This window comes from Alosa pseudoharengus, unplaced genomic scaffold (assembly GCF_046254945.1).
Source record: "Alosa pseudoharengus isolate Yale_2024_CS ecotype anadromous, Long Island Sound unplaced genomic scaffold, YU_APseudo_1.1 YU_APseudo_1.1_scf_1, whole genome shotgun sequence".
Classification (NCBI taxonomy): Eukaryota; Metazoa; Chordata; class Actinopteri; order Clupeiformes; family Clupeidae; genus Alosa; species Alosa pseudoharengus.
The window spans coordinates 7,345,398-7,370,886 of record NW_027468564.1 but is presented as its reverse complement, the minus strand read 5'-3'; the positions used below and the strand labels follow the sequence as shown (position 1 = coordinate 7,370,886).

Sequence of the window (25,489 nt, the reverse complement as noted above, 5' to 3'; positions counted from 1 at the left end):
GTTTGTCATCACGATCTGAGAGAGGTCAGAAACTCACTACAGACGTTCGTCTGCCCGTCCAGATTTCAGAGAAAATCAACTACCCTATTATTTGGGGATTCTTGTCCAAATTAAATTAAAGCTCCTTTTTATGACAGTTCTTGTAACATATAAGAACTTCAATTGACGGATCTATAACCATTTGGGTCCTATCTCTAAATACACTTGTATTTATCAGACAGATTTCCATATCCTCGCTTGGGTGTGTGATGTGCATTTAGACCACAACGGGTCCTAGACCTTAGTTTCACAAACAATTTTTCACAACAAATAAATCTGCTAACAAAGCCTATTTGTTTTTTGTCTGCCCTGGAGCATAGGACTTTCCATCCTAAATGCCTGGCTGAGTTCACTACTCCTGTGTGTGTCAGTGCGTGCGCAGTATATTTGTTGCCCATATACAGTGTCTTAAAAAGTAGCCCTCAAACGGACGCCTACTCACCCGGAGCGAAGGTTTTTGGGGCAGAGCCCCTGTTGCAAGGCGTCTGGGGTTCTCAGCAAAACAGGAGAGGCAGAAAAATACGAGAAAATGCTAGACGGTCTTTTTACAAACCCCTAATCAAAGGTTAGGATTTTGACTTTTATTAAATACAAATAAAAAATACAAAGAAAGGAAATTGTCTAAGTCTAAAGGCTAAATGCTCAATCCAAAGAAAAATGAAAAGGAAAAAGAAGAACCGTGATGAAGGGGCCATTCTCCTTTTATACCCCTCTCGGTCAGGCAGGACATGTCCTAGTTTGGTATTATGTCTTGCCATGAAATATTGGTTCTGCTTTTTTTTTTGTTTTTAGTTACTGGTCAGCTTTTGTTTTGCTGACAAACAGTTTCTTACAGCTGGTACATTATGTTCTCGCAATATGTCTTTACATTTTGTTCAAAGCACATCTCATTTAGCATAACACACTTTAATTCTAAGCTTCTAAGTTTTTAAACATTATAAGTTGTGACGAGTACATGGCGTCCATCAGCTTGGCCTGCCCATCTGCACCTTTAATTGATTAATTGTTAGAACACCTGGTGTCCAGGGTGTCTTTAAAAGGCACCCTGATGCATTGTGGGTTAGAGATAGGGTTGTTGGTGGCAGCAGCAGACCTAAGTCTGGGTTTTAGTAGGTTTTGGTATTTCTTTTCTTTAAATTTATTTAGCACCACTACATTACTCAGTGCATCCATACATTGCCTACACCACTGACTCTACTGACATATTCAGGGTTTCTAATTATTTTGGGTTGGTTATGTTAAACGCTCTCAATAAATTATTGTTAAATCTTCTCTGCGGTGTGGCGTGTGCCCTTGTTTTTTTGTCTCGTCCTCGAGCCAGGACGTTACAAATGGGGGCTCGAGTCCGGTTAGTTTAAACTTCTTGAGAGAACCCGGTGCGTTGATCTGATCTTTGTTTGTAGGCTACTTGTTCTTTGTTGGTTCATCTGCTTTAGGCAGTGGTTTTGTTTGCTTCCTATTGGTTGATACCGATTGGAAGTTTTGTTAATTGAAGAGCGGTAGGCCTAATTGGTTTTGATAGTTTGTTGCGGTAGGGACCCGCCCACTTTTGGAAGTCGTTTGTTTGTTCTGGCGTTTTGAGGACGTGTGCCAGTATTGCTGTAAGGTAAGTACTCATTTATTTATTCATTTATGTGCAAAGAAATAATAATACGTTGTCTGTTTGGAGTTAACTCCCCTGTGAGGTGTAGCGGTGTGCTTCCTTTGAGGCACATCGGGGCTGGGGTATAGTGTTGCGGTGAAGGTGAGTAGAAGCATTTGCTCGGGGGCACTTCCGCGGTGTGAGGTTCGTTGCAGATTTTACTGTCGCGTTCCAATCTCTGCTGGATTCAGTGTGAGCGCCGCCGCCGAAGATAAAGGTTATTTTTCGGTTGCTCTTACCCGTGCACAAATACCCCTCATCGGTAGCCGCATGAAGAGTTAGGTTTATAGTAGTGAGAGTACTTTTTGGTAGGTAGCCTAGGTAGTTGGGGTGCGCTCCAAATTAGTCGCACATTATTTGGTAGTATTTTCCTTTGGCACTAGCTGGATTTGATTATGACTGCCGACGAGTTTGTGAGTTCTCCATCTTGGGAGGTGTTTCATAGTTGCACAAAGGATGAATTGTTGAAAATTGCAGGGCATTATGAACTTACGATTAGTGAAAAGAAAAAGGATGCCATTAAACGTAGGTTGCGCTTGAGTTTAATTGAGAAAGGAATATTGGCCGAAGCTTCTCCGAGTTTGTCGCCCGAAAAGCCACAGGGCAGCGCGTTGTCTTTCGATCAGCAGAAAGATTTGTTGTTGCTCCAGATTCAGCTGAAATAGATAAACTGAAATATGAGGCCGAAATGTCTAAAGTGCAGTTAGAGAAGGCCCGTTTAGATATGCAGCATCTTAAATTAAGTATGGTTAAGGAGGGTAGTACTCTGCCAGATTCAGCAGTTAACGAATTTTCTGTAGGCTCGTCTGATACGACACAGAATTTGAGATTGGTTCCACAGTTCAAAGAAAAAGATCCAGACATTTTCTTCACACTGTTTGAGCGTGTTGCGGAAGCCAGGCGTTGGTCTGACACTGAACGTACACTCTTGCTCTCTTGTGTTTTAACTGGGCGGGCGCAAGAGGCGTATTCTTCTTTAAATAATGAAGATTGTAAATACTACGCAAAGGTGAAAGAGGCTGTATTAAAATCTTACGAGCTTGTGCCAGAGGCTTACCGTGTACGTTTTCGTTCGAGTAAAAAGGAAACTGAGCAGACGCATTTGGAGTTCATGCGTGATCTGAATAAACACTTTACTCGTTGGTGTTCTGCCCAAGGAGTAAGCACTTTCCGTGAGCTGTCCAATCTCATTGTTTTGGAACAGTTTAAAAATTCTGTACCTGATCGAGTCGTTACATTCATTAATGAACATACTATTCCATCTGTTGAGGAGGCTGCAAGGTTGGCTGATAATTTTGTATTAACCCATACTGTTTTTTTTTCTGAACGGTATACTTCTGATGCGCGTTTCAGGCAACCTATTCGTTCTCGTTCTCCTACGTTTAATGGTAGCTCAGATTTTGATTTGGTGTGCAATTATTGTAGAGAAAGGGGTCATTGGAAGAGAGACTGTCCGGCACTGAGATATAGGCCAGAACATCCCGGTAATGCACATGTTAAACCTAGTGCTTTGGCAGCGCCAGTTCCTTTTGCTGGTGATGAGAAGCAATTGGAAACTCTAGAGAAGCTAAAGATGTTGGGTCCTAACGTGTCAAGTCTAACTTGTTTCACACTGGTTGTCTATCATTATCTTGCAGCATTTGCGCATTTTGATTTGTTTTAGAGCAAGCTGGATTTAAACAGTTATATGACTAAAAATCTTTTAATAGTGAATCATGATTCTGATTATTAATTATGATCACATCTTCACATTGTAAAGTCACGCTACAAATATTAGTGGTTAAAAAATGCTATTTGGGAAGTGTTTCGCTCACGGCCCTTGGCCCTTGCTACTTGGGGCTATATCGTATACTGGAGCAAGCTCTGTAGTGGTTGATCAACAAAAAATACTGTCTCCACACTTTAAGATGTACACCTGTAATACTTTATTGTACCGTGATTAAGATGTGTTGTGATGTATTGTATGGCAGCACTGGTTAACATACAATAAAAAGAACCTGTGTAGATAAAGGTTATTATTATTATTATTATTATTATTATTATTATTATTATTATTATTTATTATCATTGTTATTAATATTTGTGGCAGTTGTCACTCATTCTCAGTTCAATTGTCAGACTTAGAACTTGGCTAGGCTGACCTACAGATTATTTGATGACTTCAAATACTTCTTATTTAAGGTAGCCAATTCAATGGTTTTTAAGTGATAACGGATGGTACAGGGTTTGTGTCAGAGACAATAATTTGGGTTCATCAATGATGCAATTTCCACTCATTGTGGATCAGTATGAGTTGGACCACTAAGGTCTGGAGGCATAAACATGCTGTTACTCTCCAATGACACAGCTAATCATTTCAATTAAATCCCATGTTGCTAGGTAAATCATCAGCTACAAGGTTCTTAACAATTCTCTTCCTGCAAAGTTATTTTGTCACGTAGGCTACATCTTATTCATCACGTAGGCTACGTCTTTCAGGTTCACAGGAAAGCCACGTTGCATTTCTCTGAGTCGAAAAAACAAATCAAGGATGTTGGAGATGCTCTCACATACTCTAGCCTACCAAATGCTCAAAAACATAATCAACTATACCATCAACATCATGATTATACAATATAGTTGAAGTTCTTACAATGCAAATAAATTATCATGATATACAGCACCCTCCACATCTACTGGTACCCCTGGTAAAGGTTAATTTGTCACATAGGCCACATGTCATTTTCAGGCTTTCAGGTCCACAGGAAAAACACAGCCATCTGCACAAGCAACAAAGTTTTTTCTCTAAGTAAAAAAAGTACAAACAACCTCAGCCATATGCTCAAAAATATTGACTATAACATCAATATCACGGTTATACAATAACACACACACAGATCCAAACTACAAATATGTCTGATGATAAGTCTGTAATAATTTTGGGAGGGAGCATTAAACTGAAAAGCAGATCACTACATTACCAGTCAGTATCACTGATGGCTTGTGTGTTCTGTCATTCATTCATAAATTGTAAAAAAGCGAAGTAGCCTAGTCTGCTTAGACAGCCTATACTGAGGCCAGATGTACATACATTTGCAAGTGTAGCGTTATCAGCGCCATGGACAAACCGCAGATAGTAAACGCTTTCAACGCAGTATTTAGGCAATCTGCACCTTTCTCCGCCCCCTACCGCAATTTACGGACGTCCACAACTGAACGGCATATAGCCTACATACAAGCGCAGTTGAATGAAGTTAACTGATGACAACATTAAAAAGAATCAAACGTTTAGCGATCATAAAATAGTACAATACATGATAAGATGTCAACAAGCAGGGAGATAATGAAAATCAGTCATGAGGAGGTGGCAGCACACATTGAGGCTGTCATGAGGAGGTGGCAACACACATTGAGGCTGTCATGAGGAGGTGGCAACACATGAGGAGGTGGCAACACACATTGAGGCTGTCATGAGGAGGTGGCAACACATGAGGAGGTGGCAACACACATTGAGGCTGTCATGAGTCAGGTCCTGGCCACACCACACCGGATGGCAGAGCTAAAACAGCACACTGAAAATGACATGCAGCTGCAGACATAGGCTTCATCAGGAAGGGGTGGCCTGATTGTGTAGGAAATGTGCCTGTGGTAGTCAAGGACTTTTACCAAGTGAGAGAAGAATTATCTGAGATAGATGGTGGCAGACCTCCTAGCCCTGTTGGCGTACAGAGCCACACCCGCCTCTTTGACAGGAGTCAGTCCAGCAGAAGTGCTGATGGGTAGGAAAATCAGGAACACCTTACAGGATAATCTGAAACCAAACTTGCCCGATGAAGATGTGATCAGACAGGCTGACGCTGCAGCCAAGCAGAGGCAAGCATATTACTATAACCGCAGGAATGGAGATCCTGAGCCCGGTGCTAGCTAAGTTGGATGGACTTAAACAGTGGACAATGCCTGCTGTGATTCACAGCTCCAGCCCGAACCCGACCCGGCCCGACATGTTCACTGTAATTATGAGCCCGAGCCCGATTTAAACCCAACATTTTTTAAATACGTGGGCCATTATAACTGACGTTCTTAACTACAATTCCGAGTTGTTTGAGCTACAGAAATCCATTTAGAATTATATTAATGAATAATGCAACGGAGGATGACGAATGTAAACTATGTTTATTCAGAATGGAATGGATCGCAAATGAATCCGAATGAAGAAACGTAAGCCACTTACAACGTAAAATTATGTCCCTGCAGCAAAACTCAACGCATTTCTCTGTGAGGGATTGCCTCGCTCTCAGGTGTATGCTTGGAGAAGTGACAAAAGAAGACATTGAAGGCTGGCTATCATTATTTCTGCCATGGCAAGCCTGCCTCATGTTTATCTTAAAGTCGTTTGCTAATCTATCTATCTATAAATAAAAGCTATTTGACAAAGTGGTTCTGACTGAACTCCAACACTTATTAACCAGTCTAGTTGAAGTTGCTTGTCTTTGGTGGTTAAAAGATTGTTTGGTAAGTATGTTGAATAATTTTGTTATTGAATAGAAATGGCTATAGTTTTAGGGTGAGAATTGAAGGTAAATTTATGTAGGGAGTGGAGTCTGATGTCTTCATAAAGCTACACAGTCTCACAGTTGGCCACCAGGTGACGTCCTGACTATTCTCTTCACAAACTTGCCTTTGCAGTTTCCCTGTTTGCCACTAGGGGCACTCTTCAGCACTCTCTACACTGACATTCTTTTGCTGTTTCCCTGTTTGCCACTAGAGGCACTCTTCAGCATTCTCTACACTGGCATGCATTTGCAGTTTCATTGTTTGCCACTAGGGGCACTCTTCAGCACTCTATGCACTGACATTCTTTTGCTGTTTCTCTGTTTGCCACTAAGGGCACTCTTCAGCACTCTCTACACTGACATGTCTTTGCAGTTTCCGTGTTTGCCACTAGGGGCACTCTTCAGCACTCTACACTGGCATGCCTTTGCAGTTTCCCTGTTTGCCACTAGGGGCACTCTTCAGCACTCTACACTGGCATGCGTTTGCAGTATACAGCTCTCCCCTAGAGGCACTCTTAATATACAAGGATGCAGTAACAGAAGATGAAATAATCAAGACAAATAGGCAAGGAAAATACATGTATAGTGAATGTCATACACATGAGTATTTCAATGTGCTTCACATAAACCAGAGGTTTTTAATGCCCCCCTGGTGGTCAGTGAAGGCATTGCTGGTGGTCTCTGACCAGGCATTTTAAATGTAGTTTCAGTGTTATGATTGACACATTATCACACTATTTTGTATATCATGCTGATTGTGCTTTTGGCATTAGGTGTTTGAGTTGGAATCTCATGTGAAGGTTTTTTTGTTGTTTTTTTAGTGGTTTCATTCCTGCTCCAGTGTGTTTATCTCCAGACAATCAGAGTTCAAACATTTGCAAACTTTTAAACAACAAAGTTTAGCACCACAAGCATTCACCTCAACTCAAGTGGACTGGTGAATCTGCGGTCCCTGGGATCTGTGGCTGTTAACATCTGCAACAGGAGGCAGGCTACGTCATGGTTACGTTACTCCACTGAGCCAGTGACGTAACTGAGCCAGTTAACACGATACCCAGTTACCGTAGAACACCAGCTTCATGGTTACGTTACTCCACTGAGCCAGTGACGTAACTCAGCCAGTTAACACGATAGCCAGTTACCGTAGAACACCAGCACTTGGGGACGTCCGCCTCCTTGTTGTCCTTGTCAAGGTTGCCATGGATATGGAAAGTGAATGGGTAGCCATATGTTAGGGTTTATTTATATTACAGGAAGGGGTGGGACATGCAAACCCAACTGCCATATTGGTGTTAAGAACGACCCCATGCATTTCTACAGAGGATTCTTTGAGTGCTGTGGCTCCTCTTTAGAAAGTCTCTGGTGTGGCTGCTGCTAGTCTCCCCTCAGGGCATGATTTCCTGTTGACCACTAGATGGCACCATCCCACTGCACTGTGGGCTCAGACTGAAGAGTTCGTATGGGGCAGTGAGATCGGACCAGTTGCTGATGTTATCACATATGTAGCCTAACAACCAGTAAGATTAGAGATGATATGTAATCGTGAGACTCAGATAAAATATAAAGACAATCCTGCAATGAAACATTTAAAATATTATTGTATGACTGAAATACGTGCAACTCCCTCTGATGTAGTGTGTTCAGTAGGGGTGTGACTTTCGAAACTGACGTCTCGAATCAGTGTCGAGGCTTCGAAGCACAAGTGTTTCGAAACACTGCTTCGAAACGTGGTTCAAAACAGCCATGTCATGTGACCACTGCTTCGAAACATTGTTCAAAATCCCCATGTCATGTGACCAAAGTTAAGTGAACCTTCGGTGCATTTCACCAATGTCGGCAGGCGTGCTCGCGCATTCAATTAACAGTGTAGACTTTCCTTAAGCAATGATCATGATGGTGTAGTGGTTAGTGAGGGCGTTTTTTGCACGGTAGGCCTAGCCCAGGCTGCTCAAATGTGGTTCGAGCCCCCTTTAATTAGTAAAGTATCCTATTGTTTCACATCGTATCTGTTTGTTTTCTTACTTCATCATTAACCACGCAGTTTCAACTAAACTCCCAGAATGGTCAAAAATCGAGAGTTATAAGAAGAAAGTTATTTAGAGAACACTAGCGGCAGCAATAAGAATCTCTTTATTGTCACTTCATGTGGTCGCCCATCCAGTATTTGACCAAGGGCATCACTGCTTAGCTTTTGACAAAGACTGAACACAGGTAACACAGTGATCCACGAACTCCAAAGACTACGTCTCCAATACGATGCATTTGACAGATTTGTTTCACCCTAAACAGCTCTGAGGTGTCGGAATTGTTTCGAGAGCTTCGGAACAATTCGGCACAATTGCTTCAAACGTTTCAGTGTTTCATAAAGCCTCACTTTGCCCATCCCTAGTGTTCAGTGTGTTACTGTCTGTTTTTGCCCCCAAGCTTGGCTTTGTTTGTGGTAAAAGGCACAAAAAACATTTCTCCTAGTGTTGATGACTACATAACTGCAGCTGTAGCTGCCATTAATCATGTTGGTATGTTTGGTCTTGGCCAACTAGACAACAGTATACAAACATGGTTACATAACAGGGAACAAAAAAATCTATAAACAAATATCTATATATTTTACAACAGATAGTGGTAGATACAATGTATTTTCCAGTCCACATGTGGTTTCATACATAAAAAAACAATAACAAATAGCCTGATACTAACTAATACCATCTGGAGGATAAAGGAGAAAAGATGGAGAAAAGATGATCATCAATCAGTGTCCATGACAACAAGCCCACTGGCATGACAGTCTATTGGATTTGTGTTTATAATGAAAAAAAACATTTTAAACTAAAAACTGGCAAAACTAGCGGGCAATTGCCTCACTACAATCAATAGTATTAGGACTCTCACTGACATTACAGCCTGTTGGACTCTTATAAAATGAAACATTTTTCATTTCACAAAAACAGAATGACAGACAGATGGACAAATATAAACGATAGAAATGAATGACAAGAGGGAAAGGGGGAGAGGTGTGGGCTGAGGCAGAGGGACACAATCACATAAACACACACAGTATAGAACACAAACACAGTATGTGTAGAACACAAACACAGTATGTGTAGAACACAAACACAGTATGTGTAGAACACAAGACTATCATTTTCAGAGAGAGATAGAACACAATCACATGAACACACACAGTATGTGTAGCATACAAGACTATCATTTCAGAGAGAGATAGAACACAGAAGCTAAATACAAAGAAAGAAGGACAAAACAAAAGGAAATGAGAAAATATGCCAGTCAGATAGAGAAGAGGCAGAGGCAGAGAGGGTCAGCAAAAAGAGAGAGAGAGAAGAGAGAGAGAGAGAGAGAAGAATGAAAGATAGACATGTTGGGTCTTGTGTTCTAAAGACAGACATGTTGGGTCTTGTGTTGTGAGGTATTTACTCAGTCTAGGTCCTCCAGTTTACAATGCGTGTCCTTCACTAGAGCAGAGAGCTGCTCTACAGCTGATTCACTCAGGTCATTGTATCTCAGGTCCAGCAGACTGACACTTTAGGAGTGTGAGGTCAGAGCAGAGGCCAGGTAGGAACAGCTCTTATCTGTCAGATTACAGCCAATCAGGCTGGAACAGAATGGCCAGAATATTAATCACAGATTCTCACTCTTTCTCTTTCTCACTCATACACACAATCACTCTCCCTGCCCACCCCCCCACCCCCGCCCACACACACACACCCCCCCAAACAAACACACTCTCTCCCAGCCTCACCCCCCCCCACACACACACACACACACTCACTCTCCCTGCCCCACACACTCAACTCCCATTAAGCAATGAGGGTTGTGGTAGTAGAACTGGTATTGTAATTCCCATAGAGTTCTGCTATTGTGCTTCCAATAGAGTTGTGCTAATGTGCTTCCCATAGAGTTCTAGTTCTGCTATTGTGCCAGCACAGTTAGAAAGAAAGAAAAGAATTGATTGTTTGAAGTAGAATGACTAACATGGGATAGTGGTGGATAGTAGCAGCATTTTAGCTTGCATCCTTACATAGTACGCTACCATAGCACTGTTCTATGTTAAAACTACTTTCACCTCTGGTGATAACCAAAGCAAACAGAAATTAGGCTGTCCCCAAAGGAAGAGTGACTCCCATCCGGTTTACCAAAATGATGCAATTTATTACAAGCACCAGTCTCCCCAGAGAAACTATAGGGGTCAAATGCCTTGCTCAAGGGCACAACAGTGGCAGACACAAGTTGTCTGACTACAGAATGCTAGCCCAGTTCCTCAGCCTTTAACTGAGTTATCTGACTACTGCAAGTTGCACCTTAATGCACTGTCACATGAATGCACATTCTCTAGAATGTCCATATCAATAGTTTCCACAAGTAATGTGAACTAATTAGTTATGTTACACTGACAATATAAAGTTAGCTAGTTAGCAAGCATTTTAAGCTAACTTTCAAATGTTAGCCACCAGGGATAATTAAGTTGAAAACACACACTGGACAGTTAAGTAAATGTAATTCCTTGAAACCATTGCAGAAACAAACTGAACCCCATCTGAAATTAAAAGGATTGGGATAAGTGTCATTGCGGGCGGTTTTCCACATTGACTCATTGGTGTGCTGCTAGCATGTGTAAACTGTAACTAAATGTAAAACTAAAACAATAGTGCCGCCGCCCCCACTAAGGGACCAGATATGTAGCTGAAGCAGGTGCCAATAATCAATAGATAAGTATAAGTATAAGTATAAGTATAAGTATATATACTCTTTTGATCCCGTGAGGGAAATTTGGTCTCTGCATTTAACCCAATCCGTGAATTAGTGAAACACACTCAGCACACAGTGAACAAACAAACAACCAACACAACTAATACAAATGAACTAAAATAGATCTACTGTATCTCTACACAACAAAAAAACACACACACACACACACACACACACACACTTGTGTCGATTCTTACCAAAGTTCCTCCAGTTTGCAGTTTTGATGACAAAGTGCAGAACACAAAAGTTCCACTCCTGAGTCTAGCAGCTCATTGCCCTTAAGGTCCAGCAGTCTGAGACTTGAGGAGTGTGCGGTCAGGGCAGAGGTCAGATAGGAACAGCTCTTCTCTGTCAGCTTACAGCCATTCAACCTGAAACATAATTACATCTGAATATTCACCAATCCTCTACTCTCTCACATACACAAATACACAAACACACTTGACCACAGCCACACCCTCTACCAAAACACACACAAACACACACACACACACACACTCCCCCACAAACACCACTGTGACCCATCTCTCTCTCTCTCTCTCTCTCTCTCTCTCACACACTTTCTCCCTTACTTTCATGTACAGTCTTCACACACACACACAACTCACACACACAAACTCACTACATGAAATGATACTTACTTTAACTTTTCCAGTTTGCAGTTTTGATGATAAAAAGCAGAACATAAAAGTTCCACTCCTGAGTCCAGCATCTCATTACCACTCAGGTCCAGCAGTCTGAGACTTGAGGAGTGTGAGGTCAGGGCAGAGGCCAGATAAGAACAGCTCTTCTCTTCCAGATTACAGACAATCAGCCTGAAACAGAATTATACAACTCAATATTGATCACAAATTCTCTACTGTAAACACACACACACACACACACAACCTGTTTCACAAACACAAATACATACACACTTCCCCCCACCTCTTACAAACTCGCTTCAAGAAATTATGCTTACTGAAGTTCCTCCAGTTTGCAGTTTTGATGACAAAGTGCAGAACATAGAAGTTCCACTCCTGAGTCCAGCAGGTCATTGCTACTCAGGTCCAGCAGTCTGAGACTTGAGGAGTGTGAGGTCAGAGCAGAGGTCAGATAGGAACAGCTCTTCTCTGTCAGATTACAGCTATTCAGCCTTAAACAGAAAGATGGATCTGAATATTAATCACCAATCATCCTCCTTTATCTCTCTCCATCTGTCACACAAACACACAAACATGTTCACACACACACACACACACACACACACTCTCACACACACACACCCTTACATCTCCCTTATACACAAATCCAGTACATGAAATGATGCTTACTGAAGTTCCTCCAGTTTGCAGTTTTGAAAGCAAAGAGCAGAACATAAAAGTTCCATTCCTGAGTCCAGCAGCTCATTGCCACTCAGGTCCAGCAGTCTAAGACTTGAGGAGTGTGCGGTCAGAGCAGAGGCCAGAGAGGAACAGCTCTTCTCTGTCAGATTACAGTCCCTCAGCCTGAAACAGAACAATAGATCAGAGCACACATTCAGTACACATTTGTCTCGTTCTCTTATAAAATATTTGTCTTTGATGTCGTTTTTGTACAGTGTTCCTAAAGGCACATGTGCAATTTTTTCTCATTTTCTCGTGCATACGGGAGGATCTGTAGTGAGCATGGCAAACTGGGGTGTACCAGAAACATACAACAACAATTGCAAAAAAATCAAACAGGAACTTCACTGGCTAACCCACGTTACTTAACGGCAAGTTGTGAGCAACAGGCAAACTCAAGATACAGTTTCAGTCCTCGGCAGCTTTTTATTCAATGACCAACAAAGCACAAGTCTAAGTATCGACTATATTCGTCAGCTTCCATCTTGCTCTTCAACTGTGTATTCTCCCTTGTTGTATTAGCCTACAATTTAATGGAGCCACACTACTTTTATTACAAGATAGCCTACTGTGTACCATGGAGGACAGGCCTGTTTTCATTTCTTTTCAACTTTCCTGGTTATCTGGCTAAGATATAGCGAGAACTTCAGAGCAGTAAAATAGCACATTGTAATTTCTGTAGGCCTATTTATTACCAAAGCTATAGTTGGAATGGGGGAAATGTGAATAATTGCATTGCAGATTGATTTATGGTGTGCACCCCTAAAATGTTCTGCTTGCGCCCCTACAATGTTCAGTTTGGGGCTAGAGTGCTCGTAGTTTAAAATGTTCTGCTTGCGTCCCTACATTGTTCAGTTTGGGGCTACAGTGCTCGTAGTTTAAAGAGTGAGTCTGGAGCCCTATTTTCCCCTGATGCTGTTTTTATGCTGCTGTCACAACAGCATTCAATTATCAAAGTGCCTTAGAGATCCTCTTTCTCTCTCTCTCTCTCTCTCTCTCTCTCTCTCTCTCTCTCTCTCTCTCACACACTCTCACACACTCACACACACACACACACACACACACACACACATACTCACAAACATAATGTACTGTATAAACACTGTTACTTACTGAGCTGATGTAGATGTTGTGACCACTGGCACCAGCTTCTGAAGAATATCATCTGGACTGAGGAGTTCAGTCTGATCTTTTTCTGGTGTCTTTATGTACTTCTGCAGGTCAAACTCATCTAGCTGCTCTTCTGGCATCTTAAACTCAAATCTCTGAGTTTTCCATTCTCCTGGTAACAGTGTGTCTACATATAGTGTTCCTGAACTCTTGTCAATGACATCCACTACAGCATGGTGATTCAGTTCATTCAGACAGTAGAACAGGTTGATCCTTCTCTCTGAGCTACTCTGATCTCTGATCTTTTGTTTGACATACTGGACTGTTTGCTCTGAGCTATCTGATTGGTTACTGCTCTTTAGGAGTAGGTGCTTTAAGAGATTCTGATTGGACTGCAGTGAGAGGCCCAGAAGGAAGCGGAGAAAAAGGTCCAGGTGTCCGTTTTTACTCTGTAAGGCCAGCTCCACTGCAGTCTTGTGTAGGTCATTAAGTGTTGCAGCTCTGAACAGAGCAGAGAGCTGAGAGGTTTGCGGTTGGTCAGGCATATTTATCTGCCTGTTGTTTAAGCTGAGAAACACATATAAAGCTGCAAGAAACTCCTGGATGCTCAGATGTACAAAACAAAACACCTTCCCCTGGTACAGCCCAGGCTCCTCTCTGAAGATCTGAGTACACACTCCTGAGTACACTGATGCTTCTGTGACGTCAATGCCACACTCTTTCAGGTCGTCCTCATAGAAAATCAGATTGCCCTTCTCCAGCTGTTGGAAGGCCAGTTTCCCCGGATTGAAAATCACATCTTCATCTCTTTCTTTTCTGTCTGTGAACTTGTCCCTTTTCATGTTTGTCTGGATGATCAGGAAGTGTGTGTACCATTGAGTCAGAGTCCTTGGCATTTCTAAACTCTCTGATTCCTCTGATGTTCTCTCTACAACAGTGGCTGAAATCCAGCAGAAGACTGGAATGTGGCACATGATGTAGAGGCTCCTGGATGACTTCAGGTGTGTGATGGTTTTGCTGGCCAGGTTCTCATCACTGATTCTCTTCCTGAAATACTCCTCTTTCTGTGGGTCATTAAATCCCTTTATTTCTGTCACTTGGTCCACACACTTACAAGGGATCCGATTGGCTGCTGCTGGTCGGGTAGTGATCCAGAGGAGAGCAGAGGGAAGCAGATTCCCCCTGATGAGGTTTGTCAGCAGCACATCCACTGAGGCTGGCTTTGTCACATCACAACACTCTGGGTGTGAGTTGAAATCTAGAGGAAGTCGACACTCATCCAGACCATCAAAGATGAACATTGATCGGTTCTTTGAACAAGTGAAGACTCTGTGATCTTTGATTTCTGGAAAAAAGTGCTGAATAAGACCCACTAGACTGAATTTTTTCTCCGTCATGAGGTTCAGCTCCCGGAAAGGAAGAGGAAATATGAAGTGGATGTCCTGATTAGCTGTTCCTTCAACCCAGTCCAGAATGAACTTCTGCACAGAGACTGTTTTTCCAATGCCAGCAAGTCCCTTTGTCAGCACTGTTCTGATGGGTTTGTCTTGTCCAGATAAGGGTTTAAAGATGACACTGCATTTGATTGGTGAGCCTTGTGCTGATTCTCTCCAGGATGCTCTCTCTAACTGTCTGACCTCATGTTCATCATTGACCTCTCCTCCTCCTTCTGTGATGCGGGGCTCTGTGTAAGTCTGAGAGATGTGGGGTGTCCCTGATTTATGGTTCCCTCAAATGGGAACTTCTTCTGCAGGTGGGATTTGTGGATCTGCTGATATCTGCTGATATTTGGTTAACAACAAACAATGTTAGCCAATTCACTAACTCAATGCTATCATATACTGTATAACTTTTTTATTTTTTTAAAACAGCAAAATCAGAAAGGATGGAGGCAGCAAAGGTAGAGAAGTCATTTCAGATGGGCAAGAACAAGGTAAATTTATATGCTTGTCAAACACCAGCATTACAGGAGCTGGATTATCATATTAAATGAAGCACAATACTTACTGATGTTAAAGCACACTCGCTTTTTAAAGTCATAGCCAACGGTAAACTAACACTAAACTAAAGGTAAATGTTACAAAGATGGGTATTGTTAGGTGTGAAAACACTAGGCTATGAACCTTAAATTGCGAATATTAATAACATAACCTTTTGAATGGTACGTTCACTGGAATGGTTCCCCTCTGGGGTTTTTTTTTCACAAATCGCAACCTGTATAAATCATTTGACAACTTGGCACTTTTGGGAATCAAAACATGACAACCTTCTTCATATAAAATATGTATTTGCTGCAAAACTGATATCTAACCAAGTGTTATTGATCTTATAATAAGAGACACAAATCAAGTTGGTATTGTTTTTAGCATAAAGACCTTACCTAACGCTTTCTCATGAAATCATTTGGTTTTAAAGTGCAGTCATTGATTGTGCACACTATGAAACCTGATGTACTCAAATTTACCTTAAATTACCCCTGAAAACATGCCAAAAACACTTATTTATATTAAGGGGCCACTCATTAGTCAAACAGGCCCTAGGTGTGAGTGTGAAACCCCTCAATCTTACATTTAAGGTGTCAAGTCAGGGGTTCCCTTTATTTGTTGGGATTAAGGGGCTAATTAAGGACAATTTAAGTATATCTTAATTTAAATGGTCAATTCAGGGATTCCTTGACTAAGGGGGGAAATTAAGGGGAAATCAAAAAAGGGTAAATTCAGTAGGCTTTTCTCCTTAATTGACCTTAATCTATGCATATTTCTACTTAAAAACTACTTAATTATAGAAGGACTTGAAGGTCAAAGATAAGGCATTTATAAGGGGTGAAATTAAGGGGTTTTGTAGTGGCAGGAAGTCACATTTGTTTGTGTTTATGTTTATATTTAAATTTATCAGCAGACGTTTTTGTCCAAAACAATGCACATGATATTTTACCAAAGGAACAAACAAAACACACCAGAAGTAGCTCACCCCTGCCTTCAGTATTCCCAGAGAAGTAGCTCACCCCTGCCTTTTGTTTCCAGTTTTTGGAGCCTGGGCTGCCTACAGAGACCAGGTTTTGTTTACAGTGTACTCACAGAATGGGCAGCTAATGATCGTGAAGAGATGATAAGGGTGCCAGGTTGGTAGTGTATTTCAGTGTTCGAATTATACCGTGAGCTTCGGGGGGTACAGCTATTTCGACTGGTGACGTCACTCTCCATTTTATATAGGCTTACACATTATTTATTTCACACTTGTGGTTCACAGTCAAATTTCCTTCGAAATATAGGTCATATGACCGTGGCTGGCTGGTCGACAAGTTAAAAGAAACTACTGTAATCATAGCCTACTAGCAAGCACAATATACCTTGCACATTATGGGAAGGGTTGAATTTGGGTAAACACTGTTTCAAGGTGCGCCCCGTGCGTAAAATTGCGCGCCACAGTCAAAAATTATTTTTTTGATATAGCAGTGCAATGCAAACATGGACATGAATATACCAATAGCACGGAAATGGCAAACATACTAATTAAATTTAAGACCCAGAATTGTTTACAGATGGGCCGCAGGAAGTCTCCCGTTTAATAGCCAAGTTCACCTAGCCTAATACAAGGCCTGCCTTTTCATTTGATTCTTTTTTCTTAGCTAAGCCTACCAAACGTCAAGCAAATAAAAAAATGACTTGTTCACGGTTGGAAAAACAAATATCTTCACGTTATTTAGCCTATAGGCATTTCATATAATGTAGCCTAGTGGATTGTGCGCCTGGTTTTCTATCACAAAACGTTTGTGCAGCAATACGCTTTTTAAGAAAGGCTGATCTCTAATAATGGCAACAAAGAAAGACATTTCAGGTCCAATTGATTATTATATATTCACCTAGCGTTTCAAACAAACTGCAGGTAACGTTGCAATTATGGGTATATGGGCACTTAAAAAAGGTTGAGAATCGACATGCGAAATTCCCTGAATATTAGTGCAGATTCCCTCTTGTTAAGACATTAAGAATGAAATTGCACAAAATGATAAATCGCCTCATTAAACCTCTCCCCGTGTCAGTATATCTATGGAACTCCTGCTATGGCGTGTGATTGTAGGCCTGATTTTTAAGCTAGCAGCAGCGATGGTCGTGGCCGCTGAGTGGAAGGGAGACCTCCGGTTAAACCATAGCGATCTTGCTACTCAATGTTTTTCTAAGGTTGGCTATCAATATGTTACAAAGGCAGTAAATATTAGGCAAATGTATGGCCAGTTGGCCACCGATTGTCAATCCATTTTAATTCGTATATCAGGCGTTTGCAGCCTACACTGCATTTGTTTTAATTCATCAGTAGGCTATTATATCATAGCAAAAGAACACAGTCTGAACGTACTAGAGAAATGGTACAGCCCAATGGGGGTGAGAATTTGAAAATCGTATTTCATTAGATTATATCCTGAATTGTTGGTATGTGATGGTAATACATTTAATTACATGCAATATAGGATAACATTACATTTTATTAACATTTTTCGGTACCCCCCAAACTATTATTTTCTTCCCATTTGGGAGGGTCTAAGTCTCATCTAGGGGAGTCGGACCCCCCCAATCCCCCCCGTAATTCGAACCATGGTGTATTTTGCCGCTAGTGCATGGACACTGTGGCTAGAGCAAGTCAGACACACAAAGTGGGCAGAATCAGGACTAGGTTAATTAATAAATGATTTGGTTAAAGCCGACCAATAGCAATGTTGAGCAATACCTTTAAATGGAATGGGCAGAATCAAGACTAGGTAAATTAATAAAAGATTTGGTTAAAGCTGACCAACAACAATGTTGAGCAATACCTTTAAATGGAATGGGCAGAATCAGGACTAGGTTAATTCATAAATTAATTGATTAATGCCGACCAATAGCAATATTGAATAATACATTTAAATGGAATGTGTCACATGATATTACAGTACAATAGCATTTACAATGTCAATATTGTTGCAAATCTGATTCAAATACTTTTTCAAAGAATGATATGAAGCATTTTTTCTGTTCTTTTTCAAGCAATTCAATTCACGAAAACAAGGTTGTAGCTTTTCAGACCCGTTTTAAAAACCGTAGGCTATCGCATCCTACCAGGCTGTTATTTAATTAAAATCTATACGATTTTGAACAAAACATATGTGATATTACATTTTCACTTATGAGTCGCACTGAATAACGTTTAATCTCCAATGGATGGGATAGGCTATAGCCTACTCTGTGATGATGCCAAAAAAAATCACCTTAGGAGTTAATATCTGATAGGCTTACTATCGTAAAATGCATACATATGTGGGGTAAAGATGAGGCTAGGTGTTGGGTAAGTTGGGCCAAAACAAAGATTTCAGGTAACACATCAAATAATTTAATTTCTACAAACAGTAACAAACACCAACATTTAACTGAGAATTTGCCAAATAGATTCAACTGAAAATTTGCCAGGACAGGTTTAGGCATACAACATTTGTCACCTGTTTACCTTTAAATTTGCCAAATAGATTCAACTGAAAATTTGCCAGGACAGGTTTAGGCATACATTTGTCACCTGTTTACCTTTGAATTTTCCCATTTAATTAACTTAAATAAATCTTAATAAGATTAATTTGCTGCCTAGTGTCTTTAGCTCTTAGTAACACTAAAGAATTTTCTCACCACAGGGGTCCCCCAGGGCTCAGTACTGGGCCCCCTTCTCTTTGCTATCTACACCACCTCCTTGGGACAGATTATCCGTTCGCATGGCTTCTCATACCACTGCTATGCAGACGACACACAGCTCTATCTGTCCTTTCCACCTGATGACCCCTTGGTTTCAGCACGGATCGATCTCGGATTGCCTCTCAGACATAGCTACATGGATGAAGGCACACCACCTCCAGCTGAACCTCTCAAAGACTGAACTGCTGGTCCTCCCAGCTAAACCTACCATACACCACGACATCAACATCAAATTTGACTCTCTGTCTGTTTCACCTACCAGGACTGCAAGAAATCTAGGAGTTGTTCTCGACAACCAACTAAACTTCTCAGATCATGTTGCCTCAGTCGCCCGGTCATGCCGTTTCGCACTCTACAATATACGGAAAATCAGGACTTACTTAACTCAAGATGCCACCCAACTTCTGGTTCAGGCAATAGTCATCTCACGACTTGACTACTGCAACGCCCTCCTGACAGGTCTCCCAGCCTGCGCAGTGAAACCACTTCAGATGATCCAGAACGCGGCGGCGCGCCTGGTCTACAACCAACCCAAGAGAGCACATGTTACCCCGCTACTCATCCAGCTACATTGGCTACCTATGGCGGCCCGCATCAAATTCAAGGCTCTAACGCTTGCCTACAAAGTAGTCTCCGGTTCTGCTCCCACCTACTTGAATGCCTTCATACAGACATACGCTACCTCCAGACCGCTGCGCTCCTCAGACGAACGACGTCTAGCTCTACCTCCGGTACGCTCAGGCCAATCCAAACTTTTCTCATCTGTTGTTCCTCGTTGGTGGAACACACTGCCAGTTCCTACAAGGGCAGGGACATCCCTCTCCATTTTCAAAAAACTCCTGAAGACCCAGCTCTTTAGAGAACATCTCCTCTCATAGCAACACTACAACAAGTCTTGCTGATCCTAGCACTCACCAGCCGTCTTAAACGGACACGTAACTGTTAAAAACAGCACTCACTGATGCACTTATTCTTACTGTACTTATTCTTATGTTTTTTTTTAAATTGTCCTAATATTGTTGAGAATCGCTCTAAAACTTAAACTGTTTACCATGTTGTTAGTCGCTTTGGTTAAAAATGCGTCAGCCAAATGTAATGTAATGTAATGTAATGTAATGTAAAAGAAAAGTAACATTTATGATTTTGCTAAAGCTAAAAGTAAAATGTATGATTTTGTTTTGCCCTCACATCATATTTGTCAGGATCTGGACTGGATTGAGTGACTGTGCCACCCTGGTATTGTCCTGTGTTTGCTTTTGCTTGTTCCCCATGTGCTCTGTTTACGTGTCTTCTGTCATGTGACTGTCTCCACCCCTTTTCCCTAATATGGTCTGCACTTCCTGTATTTTTTACCACATTTGCCATGTGCTGTACCTTTCCACGGATTTTAAAGAATGATTCCCTCTTCTTTAAAATGCTGTCACATCATGAAATTTGTTTACAGTTTCCTAGAAACAAGGAGTAACTCATTTTACCCCTATGCTCAACTTACCCCATTCACCCCTACTGCGCAGTAAAAGACAGACACACACACACACACACACACACACACACACACACATACAGTAGACAAACACACATGACATTATGTAACATGAAGAACAGAGTCATTATCTTACTTTCCAGTAGAAGAGTCTCCACTTTTAAAGGTCATTGTTCGAGCCATGGACCAATCAATCTTCTTGGGCACACATGTAATTGTAGGGGAGGGTGATCTACTGTTAGAACTTGTGTCCCTCGTCCTAGAAAAGAAGAGAACTTTCATCAGGAGAACATTTTTGTCTGATTTCTGCTAATCACATGTACTATACACACACACGCAAGCACACAGAGAGCACACATGCACACACACACACACACAAAAACACTACATTATATAACATGAAGACCAGAGTCATAATCTTACTGTTCAGTGGAAGAGTCTCCTCCTCTAAAGGCGATTGGTCGACCCATGGACTTGTCACTCTTCATGGACACAGAGGTGGTTGTATAGGAGAGTGACCTCCTGTTAGAGTTTTGGGCCCCCATCCTAGAGAAGAAGAGGAGAACTTCCATCAGGAGAAGATTCCTCTCTCTACTCATGTCTGATAATCACTCAGATGGCTCTTTTCCATTACAGACCGGGGCTGGCCCAAGGCTTTTCCCCAGTCTTAAAGCGTAACTCTGACAGAACGGTATAATTGTTTTTAACTGGTGCCCTTTAATGTTGTATGTCTGTATTAGCTTAAGTTTAGTGTAATGTCTTGATTGTGTTTGTATAGTGTATGTACAGAGATTTGTGGTGTAGTATGTAACCTTTGTCCTGTCTTTTATGTATATATATTTTTTTGTAACTTTTTGCCGCCAGTCTTGGCCAGGACTCCCTGGGAGAAGAGTTACTGTAACTCAATGGGACTTTTCCTGGTTAATTAAAGGTTAAATAAAAATAAATAAAAATAAAGTAACTCTCGCCAAAATGCATCCAAAGGTGTTTTTGTGAATGTACCCAAGTGTACCTGGTCATGGCCTGGTCAGCCTGGTCAGTTCAAGAGCCTTTCCACCATTTTTTTGCAAAAAAACATGACAAAACATGTCATTCCCCCTCAGCTTCCTCTCCCTCATGATGACTCAATAACATAATTTACATGAATACTCCATAGCACATAGTTGAGATTATCAACAAGAATACTCCATAGCACATACTTGAGATTATCAACATGACCATCACAGTGGCATGAGTCTGGTTCAGGTTTGCAGAAATTGCAGACAAAATACACTCACAACATATCTACACAACACAATCCAACAGACAAAACACTATATGTCAATCAACAACATAAACTACTATATGAGTTTTATCAGAGAACTGTATATTTCAAATGAAATGAAGGCATCTGACAAATGACACTAAACCTATTCCTACAATAACAAAGCTTTACTAAACAGGATAGTTCTTAGTAGAACTGATAAAACCACACCAGCATGTTTTGGCCACACACAGACCTCATCAGGGCCTGTAAGCAATGTCTCTACCAAAGAGCACCTTCTTACTGCTTTGGGCTTCACTCGTCTAAAAGAACGCTGAAGCTCTCCTATGTTACTTATGTGCACCTAAAAGAAGCCTCTTGTAGAGCTTTTCCCCCAAGAGCCTTTTGGCTGGCTTTTACAATACAATTCAGATTATTAACAAGACTGATTACAGCCCCGTTCACACCATTAAGATAGACAATCACAATACAATTCAGATTAATAACAAGACTGATTACAGCCCCGTTCACACCATTAAGATAGACAATCACAATACAATTCAGATTATTAACAAGACTGATTACAGCCCCGTTCACACCATTAAGATAGACAATCACAATACAATTCAGATTATTAACAAGACTGATTACAGCCCCGTTCACACCATTAAGATAGACAATCACAATACAATTCAGATTATTAACAAGACTGATTACAGCCCCGTTCACACCATTAAGATAGACAATCACAATACAATTCAGATTTTAACAAGACTGATTACAGCCCCGTTCACACCATTAAGATAGACAATCGCAATACAATTCAGATATACAGCCCCGTTCACACCATTCACAACATTAAGACAGAAAAAGCAGATGACACAGAGAAACAGAAATGACCCACGATATGAAAAAACCTCTCAATGATTAAGCTCTATGATTTAAGCTCTATGATTAAGCTCTATGATTTAAGCTCTATGATTAAGCTCTAGGATTTAAGCTCTATGATTAAGCTCTATGATTAATAGCTGAAACTCACATTATTGCAAGTACACCACCTTCTATGTAAAACATAAATAGACAGAAACTCACACTGCTTTAGGAGTGTTTTCATTCATTTGTTTTTCTGTTTGTCCATTTCCGTGAACCTCAAATGCTCTCTGTGGGCTACTGGTTAGACAGCTTCAGTCCCAGGCTATTAAATCCATATTCAGATAGCCAAGTTCTGTTGTTGATTTCATGTGCAGTTAATGTTGCATAACAGATACACACGGACAGAGACAGAAATGGCAGGTGGTGCAGAGTCTTCAGCTTCAGTCCTGGTTCTCCAGAATGTCTACATTCTCAGATTAGACCTGCAGTAGAACTATAAATAGAACACTGCAGTAGAACTAGAATAGCTGTGTGTGTAGTAGTGGCTGTAGTTTATAAAGATATCAGATTAGACCTGCAGTAGAACTAGAATAGCTGTGTGTGTGTGGCTGTAGTTTATAAAGATATCAGATTAGACCTGCAGTAGAAGTGGAATAGCTGTGTGTGTAGTAGTGGCTGTAGTTTATAAAGATATCAGATTACACCTGCAGTAGAACTGGAAGTAGAACACTGCAGTAGAACTACAATAGCTGTGTGGGTGTGGCTGTAATTCAGGCGTATCGATGTGAGCGATCAGGGCCTCAAGTTCAAGTTTAAGTCAAACTAGTTCTCTTCTTGGGACCTGTTTCAGACTTGCATATTTATCAAGCCACAAGTAGACCTACACTGCAAAAACTGTATAAAGAGAAATACCTAGCCCTTACAATATTTTTTACTAAATTTAAGAGGAGTTTGACTTATTTTAACTGACGTCTCATCCTGATATTATGCACATATGTATGCCAGTGTGTTAAGTAAATTTGTCCTAAAATCAAGCAAATATGGTTGTCAGTGCGTTGAACAAATTAGTCTTGATAAGTCGTCTTAAATGCATTGAAAATGATCTTTTGAGAGTATGCTTGATGAGTCTCATACTAAAAACGATACCAAATACATTTTTTGATTTTAATATAAGATTAATAACACTTTGTTAGATTTAATTTTTTGCTGTGTATGAAGTTCACCTACAAAAAAGCTACCGTCTTTGCCCATTTTAAGACACCCAGTATTGTATCTTGTGATTTTTCCTATTGTAAAATAACATGGGGATTTTCCATCTGTTAAACTCACGTGGGGACGAAGAAATCAGAAATGCAGACATTTTGCTCTACACACTCTTGTCCTCTGCCTTCAAACGGATACTGTGATCTTAACTTGCGCTAACTCATTTTTGTAGGCAGAGGTCTATGACCAGTGTCGGAGCTGTCCATGTGACAGAAAAGGTCCTCTTGGCAGGGATTGCAAGACCATGTTGATCGGCTCTCTACCAAACTCTCTCTCTCACACACACACACACACACACACACATTTTATATACTTTATTCGATTCCACTTTACAAGTCAAGTTACATTAGGAATCAAATCTGAATAATCCAGTAGATTGCACAAATACACACACACACACACACACACACACACACACACACACACACACAAACTGCTGTAACTGCTGCTAGTCTCCTCACAGGACATATTCTACTATTAACCACTAGATGGCATCATCACACTGTACTGTGGGCTCAGACGCACTTGTTTAAACAAGTGAGATGGGACCAGTTGCTGATGTGATCACATGTGGCCTAACATCCAATCAAATGTAGAGATGATATGCTATGGTGAGACTCTAACATAGGAAGAGGAAGCCAGCAAAGTATGTATGTTACTTTAGCATGCAAACTCACAAACACAGCACACAAACACAGCACACAAACACAAACACAGCACACAAACACAAACACAGCACACAAACACAAACACAAACACAGCACACAAACACAAACACAGCACACAAACACAAACACAGCACACAAACACAAACACAGCACACAAACACAAACACAGCACACAAACACAAACACAGCACACAAACACAGCACACAAACACAAACACAGCACACAAACACAAACACAGCACACAGCACACAAACACAAACACAGCACACAAACACAGCACACAAACACAGCACACAAACACAAACACAGCACACAAACACAAACACAAACACAGCACACAAACACAGCACACAAACACAGCACACAAACACAAACACAGCACACAAACATAAACACAGCACACAAACACAAACACAGCACACAAACACAAACACAAACACAAACACAGCACACAAACACAAACACAGCACACAGCACACAAACACAAACACAGCACACAAACACAAACACAGCACACAAACACAAACACAGCACACAAACACAAACACAGCACACAAACACAAATATAGATACACAAACAACACATACACAGTCACAATCTACGATACCCAAAATATGTCCACTCATATTACAAAAACACAACAATTTACAAGAAAATTAATTTGAATGTGTTCACTTAATTAAATCATATGCTCACTTACTCACACACTGATACTACTAAAGAAAGAAATCAACTCAAAACTCTATTATTTGGCTCCTACACCACTACTTACTCTCCTGCCATCCCCCCCCC

General features: G+C 40.9%; 2 protein-coding genes across 2 annotated transcripts in view; both read right to left on the bottom strand.

Moving 5' to 3' along the window:
* Window positions 1-9,638: 9,638 nt before the first annotated feature.
* Window positions 9,639-25,489, bottom strand: part of LOC143116715 (NACHT, LRR and PYD domains-containing protein 3-like) — a 141,929-nt gene continuing 126,078 nt past the window's right edge. The window contains exons 8-12 of the mRNA XM_076278015.1: window positions 12,291-12,464; window positions 11,939-12,112; window positions 11,619-11,792; window positions 11,175-11,348; window positions 9,639-9,823 (exon numbers count right to left, since the gene is read on the bottom strand). Of these exons, the coding sequence (XP_076134130.1) occupies window positions 9,754-9,823; window positions 11,175-11,348; window positions 11,619-11,792; window positions 11,939-12,112; window positions 12,291-12,464 (766 nt within the window). The 3' untranslated portion in view covers window positions 9,639-9,753. The remainder of the gene's footprint in view (window positions 9,824-11,174; window positions 11,349-11,618; window positions 11,793-11,938; window positions 12,113-12,290; window positions 12,465-25,489) is intronic.
* Window positions 13,451-20,895, bottom strand: LOC143124084 (protein NLRC3-like). Its single transcript, XM_076285778.1, has 2 exons — window positions 20,785-20,895; window positions 13,451-15,232 (listed from the first exon to the last, which is right to left on the bottom strand). Exon 2 carries the CDS (start codon window positions 14,846-14,848, stop codon window positions 13,451-13,453), a length of 1,398 nt encoding a protein of 465 aa, XP_076141893.1. The 5' UTR covers window positions 14,849-15,232; window positions 20,785-20,895.

Excerpts from the sequence above, each read along its gene's own strand:
- LOC143124084 (XM_076285778.1), bottom strand. The coding sequence starts at position 14,848 with ATGACGGAGAAAAAATTCAGTCTAGTGGGTCTTATTCAGCACTTTTTT.